The sequence below is a fragment of the Camellia sinensis genome, chromosome 11 (genome assembly GCF_055761805.1).
Source record: "Camellia sinensis isolate YWXY chromosome 11, ASM5576180v1, whole genome shotgun sequence".
NCBI classification, from domain to species: Eukaryota; Viridiplantae; Streptophyta; class Magnoliopsida; order Ericales; family Theaceae; genus Camellia; species Camellia sinensis.
Genome location: NC_138971.1, coordinates 132,537,549 through 132,546,648, shown reverse-complemented (window position 1 = coordinate 132,546,648; position 9,100 = coordinate 132,537,549). Strand labels below are relative to the sequence as shown.

The 9,100-nt window shown below is 34.2% G+C and overlaps 1 protein-coding gene across 1 annotated transcript; it reads right to left on the bottom strand.

Annotated features, from left to right (window-relative positions):
* Positions 1-4,761: 4,761 nt before the first annotated feature.
* Positions 4,762-8,850, bottom strand: NAC057 (NAC domain containing protein 57). The gene is made up of 3 exons (XM_028200797.2): positions 8,620-8,850; positions 7,699-7,976; positions 4,762-5,894 (listed from the first exon to the last, which is right to left on the bottom strand). Exons 1-3 carry the CDS (start codon positions 8,774-8,776, stop codon positions 5,616-5,618), a joined length of 714 nt encoding a protein of 237 aa, XP_028056598.1. The 5' UTR covers positions 8,777-8,850; the 3' UTR covers positions 4,762-5,615.
* Between the last annotated feature and the right edge of the window lie 250 nt (positions 8,851-9,100).

Below are 9,100 nucleotides of genomic sequence, written 5' to 3'. Positions count from 1 at the left end.
TTTTAGGGCAATCCCCAATGTGGTTAAAGGTTTCCTAGTAGCGACTGTTGTAAGATCTCAACGTCTCCTTGTCGCCCATGTCAATGGAGAGTAGCTGGTCGATGTCCACTGGTGTCTTGGTGTTCGTTTTGAACCTAGTCACGAACGCCCCTGCCAATTGTGCCCAAGAGATGATGCTGCCTTCTGGTAGCCTTTCGAACCAGGTTAGACCTAGGTCGCCAAGGCTGGATAGGAACAGGATACACATCAAGGCCTCATTTCTCCGGTATACTGCCATAACCTGACGAAAGTGGCTCAAGTGCATGTAGGGGTCCGTCTTTCCCTCATAAGTAGTAAATTTGGGCTGGTGGAAGCTTAAAGGTAGCGGTGCGTTCTCTATTGCCGGAACGAACGGCGAGCTTTGTAACCTTGCTAATACTTTGTCTGTTGGTTGGTAAGCAAGGCGCGGCATTGGCATTCCTACCTCGACGCTCCCATGTATCCGAGGGGCCAACCGCTGAAGGGCTGAAACTTTGCGCGGGTCCCGTGCCCTGGTATCCTCCTTCCATTGGGCCCTTTCTTCAAGCATAGTTCGCAAGTCGGATGATCTAAGTAACTCCGTGTGCCTAGATGACGTCTGGTGCATGTGCGAGGGCCGATAGGTGCTTCCCTCAGTACATGACCTCTCAGTTCTAGTTCTCTCAGACCTAGAGTAACGAGTCCTGGAAGTCCTTGATTGAGTGTCGCCTGTTCTAAGGCTCCTACTTTCTGCTTGCGATGGTGTGGTAAGCCTATCACGATCCTCTGAGTGTCGAGGGGGCGTGTTGCCTTTGCGCCCCTCTCCTATCGCCACCAATTTTCTTTTTATTTAGCACTTCATTGACTCCATGTCTGCCGTCATCCTCCTTATTAACTCATCCTGCTTCTTTACGCGATCCTCCAGAACTTGAGGGTCCATCATCCGCCTCTGTCTTTCAGGACTTTGAGAGCGATAGGGGCTGCCAGCCCGCCTCCCCCTTGCATCCCTTCGGGGGTTCTGTCGCTGGGGTTCTAAATCCGCCATGGGTGGGATAGAAGGTAAACCTTCACGTCTCCCAGCCCCCTCTGGGGTTTGTCCGTCGATAGCGGATTGCGGCAAATCTTCATTGTGCGCCATCGCTTCCAACTAGAGAGGAAAACTCGATCAAGAGGTTTTGTTCTTTCTGGGCTTCCCACAGACGGCGCCAATTGTACGAGCACGAAATAATCTTCTCGTATTTGCGCTCCTCCAAACATCGTCGCTTTACTTCCTGAAAACACAAACGTGAGCTAGTCGGCGGGTTTGTGCCGGATACCTCTCCAATGCCTAAGTCAGCAAAATAAACAAATAGACAAAAGCTCTGTGTATTCAGGAATCAAAGTTGTGTTACCTGTCCATAGGTTCCGTTGTGAGCTTTTATGAGTTCCGTATGACACAATCCTAGTAGGACTCTTACTCCTCAATGTATAGTCCTCCTACGAATCACATTCCTGAAAGATAATGCTTATCCTTCAACACCCTCCTCACTGCTTAAACCAAATGAGATGGTTTTACCTCGGCTGGATAACAGTATGACCAAGCTAACACTTGCCCTTTGACATACTCAATTCGGTGATTCTATACGCAGTGCCTAGCTCGGACCCTATCCATGTACACCTCGGTTCTAGCTGTTCAAACCAAGCTAACTGCAGCAGTCCCTCACCAGGCTAACCAAGATGAGATCGATCACGCAAGGCCCAAGCTTCTCAATCCATAGCTCGGTCCAAACTTCGCCTGGGTCAAGATTGTTAGCTCTAAGACCAGGCTATATCAACTTACCCCGGTCCATTATGCGGCCCAACTCACAAAAAAACCTTTAGCTCGGCCCAATTATAAATTACCCTCTCAAGTAATAATAATAATAATAATAATAATAATAATAATAATAATAATAATGTGGTCATATAGTTACCATTAAAAAGATGATTTATAATCTAAATTAACATATCCAGGGCGGAGTCACTAAAGGTCTAGGGGGTCACGTACCTCCCCTTGACATTTCAACCTTTTATTTTTGGTTAATACTAACAAACAGCACAGTTTTAAACCAAATACTGCTCATTTTTTTTTAAATATAAAGAAAATATTTTAAATAAAAAAATTTATAAAAATATTATTTAAAGTGAAATGTCAATGACATTTTTTAAATTATGAGAACAATAATAGTTATTTTGTATGAAAATAAAGAGACTATGACAAGTCATATTATTATCTATGAAAATTTCAATATAATGGTGATGTCTATTATTATTGACATGCAAACATAATTAATTTCAATGAAGATATGAAATTTATTGGATTGTTAGTTACATTTGACATGTGGAGTTTATCCTTTATGTGTTTCTTTTCATTTATAACTAAAATGACCATTATATAAATTATAATCAAACAACATATTTTCAATTATAAAAAAAAATAATAATAATTAAAAAAAATTACAATAGGTTATAATTAATATTAGAATGAGTCAACTATTACTTGATATATAGTCATAACCAAAATAACAACCATAAGAAGTTATAATTTAATTATATCTAACACTATAATGTGTTATAGCTAAAGATCACGAAGATCATAATTGGGACATATGATAGACACTTTTTCGCGGTATGTTTTATAGAATTTCTCTACTAAAATATGTCATTTCTATCTCAACTTATCTTCTTTTTAAATTTTCCAATCTACCTATAAAATAGTTACTCCCCAATATTTGTATAAAATTTAATCTCAAATCCTTTAATTTAAAATTCACATTTATCCAAATGAACTCTTAACATTTAAATTTTGTAATATCTCATTATTATTTATTATAAAGAAAAAAAATTAATATTATCATTAATTTACACCCATTTTCACTGAATTCCTAACTACGCCACGGGACATATTATAATTGACAAGATAATATTTTATGACGCAAACAGTTGTATATTAGTTTGGTTAGCTATGACATACATGATTTGTAGAAGTGTAACAATCCTATCTTTTGAAGGACTAGCGTGAACCTGTTCAAGTTGTACATGAAATTGTGCATGCCATTTGTGTCAAAGCCATTTTAGGTTAAATTTACTCCTAATAATTTTCATTGATTGTAGATGGGGCACAATGCATAGTATCATTTATATATAGAGTATGCCTATTTGATCTTGTACATATTGTTATCGTTTTACAAAAAGATAAAATAAGTTTTTGAGTCTAATAAGACAAAATATCACATCCAAATTATAATCATTTCATTTTTTCTCTCACAAAAGTCAAAAAAATCAAAAATCTCATCCCAAACTAAAATAGCTAAAAGTCAAAAAATCAATCCACATCCCAAGGACTTGGGGTGGTTGCTGCCCCTTGCACAACATTCACTGCTGTATAGCCAAGCAGCCCATGTCGAGGCCCTTTTTGATTATCCGAACTATTCACATTTTAGAGTACATCAAATAGAATATATCAAAAAAAATCAAATTAATTAGATATTATTAACTCTTTCATTCACTCACATTTGTATTTAATATTTTAATTCATAGTTGCCATTTATTTTTGTATATACAAATTTGAGTAGACGAGAGTTAACGATATCCGATTAACTTGAGTTTTTATAGATATATTGTACGTGATATACTCTAAAATGTGAACGGTTCGAATCATTTAGATAGACTCTGAAATGGACCCATTGAACTGCACAGCAGTGACTGCTGTGCAATTCCAAATCCACATCCCAAACAAACCTACAAATTATTGCTCACTTACCAATAAGTGATTGGGGGGAGAGTACATTGATTTTTGAAAAATGAAGATTGAGGGTTGGGTTGGGTATTTATAGGCTTATACAAAAATATATATATATATATATATATAGAATGAAAAATAAAATAAAAATAGTTGTTGGACCAACGGCTAGTCCACTGTTTTGTCTCCACAGCCACTGTTTAGTTGCAAATTTGGGGTTGGGGGGCCGGGTTTGGGCTAATGGGTTGGGTCGGACTCCAGTATGAATTTGCTTGTGTGTAGGAGGGGAGTCCTGATTGGGCTGGACTTATGTAGTATCTTTCTATCCTATTAATAATATTTTTTTTTCTTTTTCTTTACAGATCAAAAGAAAAAAAATAAAAAATAAAATTGAATTGTCGTCCTCCACTGTAAAACCTTCTATATGGAGTGGAAGCAAAAACATGACCAAGTAAAGAATTAATGGTGCATATTAAATAGAAAAATATTAGGGCATTCGGGTGAGAGCTCAATTTCTAAAACTCTTCAGTCAATAGATTCAAACTCAAATTTTTTTAAGAAAAAATGACATTTAACTGTTTAAAATTTTATCTATCTATCTATTTTTTTAAATATCACCTATATGTTCAATTATTTATTTAAATGTCACTTATATATACACTTGATACTTATTTATTCACCTATTTGTTCAATGTCACCTATCTATTTACCTCACCGCTGGTGACTTTCTAGCCATTTTTTGACATCTGCGACTTTTAACACGTGTCCTTATCACAATAATAATAATAATAATAATAATAATAATAAAATAAATAAAAATAAATCTTAGACTAAATAATATGTTGCCCCATAAAAATGGACCTTTTACCAATTATTCCAAAAAAATTATTAAAGAAAAAGAGAAAGAAAGAAAAAAAAAAAAAAGTGCATGGGAACTATTGAGCAACCCAAAAAAAGAGGCAAAACTCATGTCTTTTGCACAACCAACCACCAAAAAGCCTCAATATATAAAAAGCTCAAAACCAAAATCAACAGAGCTTTATTATGAGCTTCAGATCCATATTATGGTCTTCAGAGACAAAAGAACCATCACCAACAACATACATATGGAGGGAGAATGTCAGCATAATAAATACAATTAGGCATAATAATGTAGTATTATGTAACCCACAATTTTTTTGTATAGGAAGGAAACATCTTGAAACCGTGTGCCTAACTAGCTTATCAATTATAAGAAAAATGTATATTAATTTATAAAAATATATATGTTATTGACCACCAATAATGCTAGGTACCAAAAACTCAGATACAAAAAAATATTATGTAATTCAGATTCATTCTAAATGTGGATCCCAACCATATAAGAATTGAATCCAGACCAATAAACATTGATCTTTTTTTGGGTTTTTTGAACTCAAAAAACTATTTTTGAATTTTTTTATGAAGTATTTTTTATATTTTAGTCAATTTTTTTTTTTACTTTTTAAACGCACCTATTCTTGATGCATCTAAAATACAAAATATATTTGAAGAAATCCGGAAAAAAAAATTTACTAAAAACAAAAAAATGAGCACATTTACGTGTTTTTTTGTTTTTAGTAAACTTTTTTTAGATTTCTTGACAAATATTTTTACTTTTTAAATACATCCAAATTTGGTGTATCCAAAAAGTTTTTTTTTTTTAAAAAAAAAAATTGACTAAAATATAAAAAAATTACTATAAAAAAAAACCCAAAAACAATTTTCAAAAACTAACCCAAGTGATTATTTTTCTGTATCTGAGTATTGCTTTCTTGGTTCCTAGCATGTAGTTTAGTTTAATTCAATATAGTTTAAGAATGAATGCCGGAGCGACTTGTCAGAAGTCTTCAGAGCCATTAATGGAAACATTGGAAGAACACCATGCATCGTCTGTGATGAACTGCATCCAGGAAGAATCATCTTCCTCCGTGCACAAGGATGATGATGCTAGTGGAACATCTGGTGACATAGTTTCACAGTCTTGGACACCTCCATATTGCAAAGAATTCTCATGATTCAATGGTGATGACGATGATAAGCCGCTACATTGTCCTTGCTCTTCCATTTCCGAGCATACTCCATTTTTCTTGAACACGCGACACAACGCATATGAGTCCTGCAAGTGAAGATCATCATTGTTAGGTTAATACATATTGCTCGGTTCATTTCTTAACCGTTGATTTAGCATGGACTCTAATTTCAGGAGGTTCTGGATTCAAGTCCTATGTCGCTTGATATACATTGTTTAGTGCAATAGTTAAACCGTCTGGTTGTGCAATGCAAGTAGAACACACATAAAAAAAAAATCAAAAAATCAAAAAATAAAAATTAAAAAAATTTGATGACTAATGATAAAGAGAACGGTTGTATTGCACAAAAATGTCGAGACATAAGCTTCCGAATATGGAAGCCTAACAAATGTCAAATGCAAAAGCCAAAACACTTGATTAAGATCATATTGACATACTCTTCCAAAAAATAAAAATCAAATCCCATTGAAAATGGGGTGAGGTACAACAAGGGCATTCTGTTTGCCACCTTTGTTATCAAAACAACAAATGAGAAAATGAGAAAAAAAATTTAATATGATGGCTGCATCATGATATCATTGATACGCGATATTATCATTCAATAACAAATTTGGCACGTTATAAGCTCATAAAGTACATTAATTCTCGCTGGACTTGGCTGTTGATTTTTTGTTGTTGACAAGTGTTATCTAATTTTGTGGCTACGGATGTCAAATCATTTTCTTCTTTTTTCTCTTTTCTTTTTCTACATGAATGTTCTTTTTCAATAAATTTTGTAAAATGAATAATTAGAACGACTAAAATATGCTTATTGAAACCTAATAATCTTTTTTGTTCTGTATTATAAATTAAGGTGTTATAGATAACTGTATTGTGATATTCCTGAGTTTGGAATAAAGTGAAAAGTGGGAGAGGCCAGCCGACACCTTCTTACACAAAATATATGAAAGTGACCAGTGATAGAGGGGCATATATGTAGCTGCTTTTGGACTTTGCACATATAATTAATATTAATGTAATGTTATAGATCTAAGTCTAAACGATTTAAAGAGCGGTAGATTCTACAATTAATTAATTTACTAATTAATTATTGATTAAGAAAAAACAGATGACAGATAGATAGGCTGCTATAGAAAACAGATTCAGTCATATGGGATGTGGGGATAGGATAATACTTTTGTCTCATTATATAAAAAAGCAAAGTGAAGAAGAAAAGCCTTTGTCACATTAACAGTTATGAGATCCACCTATCAAGTAAGGAATATATAATATATATATATATATATATGTATATAAATAGGTATAAAAATAAAATTAAGAAAGCTAAAGAGAGTGATGACAAAAGCCCAAACTTTCCATGCACGCCATGCACTTTCCACGTTCATCTATCTTTCACCATTTACAATTGGGATCATCTAACTTGAAATATACTATCAACATTCAATCATTATAAATGTACCATATTAATAAATAGACAGTGATTAACAAAAAAATATGATTTTGAAAATGCTTATCCCATTAATTAAATTAGACAATAAGAGAGTTGAGACCATTTAAATTTACATTTCTTGATCTTTACAAATTTAAAACTATAATGCAATAAAGCATATATTATTAACACATCATTCTGATTTTAAATTATGCATAAATATCATACTCCTAATGATAATAATGATGATACTTACACTAATTATGGCGTTGATGGCATAGCTAGTTCTAAATATCAGTCGATACGAATTCAGATTTTAGACTTGACTTATATCAATTGATATTATATACGACGCTGAAAAAAAAAAAATTTGTTATTATATATGACTGTATCACTAATATTTTATGATACTGTTATTTAAAACCATAGTTGATGGATGACAATTTCAAATGAATACCTACCTGAATTGCGGAGGTTTCATCGGAATGTTTGTCATCAAGGCGATATTCATGCATAACCCAATCGGTGCGAATGCCTTGAGGAGCTCTGCCGCGGTAGTAAACCAGTGTCTTCTTCATCCCAATGGCTCTATTCTGTGAAGTCACCCTTCGATCCTTGCCAGTGGATTTCCAATAGCCAGCTCTTGTTGCTCTGTTTGTTCTGAATCCATTCGGATACTTCCTATCCCTCGGCCCAAAAAAATACCACTCTGGGTCTCTGCTTGGCAAGAATGATTTTTCTGCCATTTTTACATTTTAATTTCCATCAGTATTATTAATCGCTGCTCGTTAATGCATTGACCGTTCTGTCATAATTAGAAAGCTACCCATACATGCAATGTATGTGCAGAAATGAAAGACGGTTTTAACTGTCATCTGACAAAAAAACTGAATGTATAAATCAAAATTTGAAATACAACATGAGTGACATAGTTTCGTTCAAATGAATTGTGTGCTTTATGTATTAGAAATTGATGTTCATTTTTCACATTTGATTCATTTATAAAAATGATGAAACATTGTTATAAAATGGTCATTCGATGAAAAGTGCATTATATCATTGTTTATTCAATAAGGAGACTGAACCAACTACAGTCAAGGTTTCTCCGTCTCTAAATCTCCTTGTGCCCTTATCCCAAAACACTACAGTCAAGGTTTCTCCGTCTCTAAATCTCCTTGTGCCCTTATCCCAAAACACTCGTAATCATTGGATCATTAAAAATCTCCAGGTGCAATGATCTTAAGATGTGATCCAATAAATTGAAATGTTTTGAGAGAGTGGAACAGGAAGATTTGGAGACAGAAGATCACATGCCACCAAACACTATCTATAAGAAATTGGAAATTGGAAATTGGAAATTGGAAAATGATAGAAAAAAAGACCTGCTAACTCCCAAGGCTCACATTTGTAGAGATCAACCTCAGGAATAATGTCAAGTTCAATCTCTTGTCTATGAATTTTCCTCTTGAGATAATAATTCACAAGCTCTTCATCAGTAGGATGAAACCTAAACCCTGGAGGCAATCCCACTGGTGCCATTCTCTCTTCTATCTCTCTCTCTCTCTCTCTCTCTCTCTCTCTCTCCCTCCTTTTCCTTATCACAAGTGATCTACTAGTACTCTTAAATCATATACATATATATATATATATACAAGGGACTTTCCAAAGACCCTTGTCTTTGAATCAATTTTCACTTTCTCTTTTAGAGATTCTTGTTGAAACGTTTTGTGCAAGCTCTTGTCCTATTTTCCTAGCCCTAGATTTTGTCATGCTTTTGGTAGAAAATGTCTGTTTTTGAGGGCTTATTTTAAGATCTAGTGTTAGTTGATTGGTCAAGTTTTAACTGTCCCCAGCTTTTGACTT

What these genes read in the sequence shown, in the direction of transcription:
- NAC057 (XM_028200797.2), bottom strand. Translation starts at nt 8,776, where the DNA reads ATGGCACCAGTGGGATTGCCTCCAGGGTTTAGGTTTCATCCTACTGAT. An exon ending in TGAGCCTTGGGAGTTAGCAG is followed by an intron (nt 7,977 to 8,619) that starts GTCTTTTTTTCT and finishes TAAAAATGGCAG; the next exon opens with AAAAATCATTCTTGCCAAGC. An exon ending in ATGAAACCTCCGCAATTCAG is followed by an intron (nt 5,895 to 7,698) that starts GTAGGTATTCAT and finishes CTTCACTTGCAG; the next exon opens with GACTCATATGCGTTGTGTCG.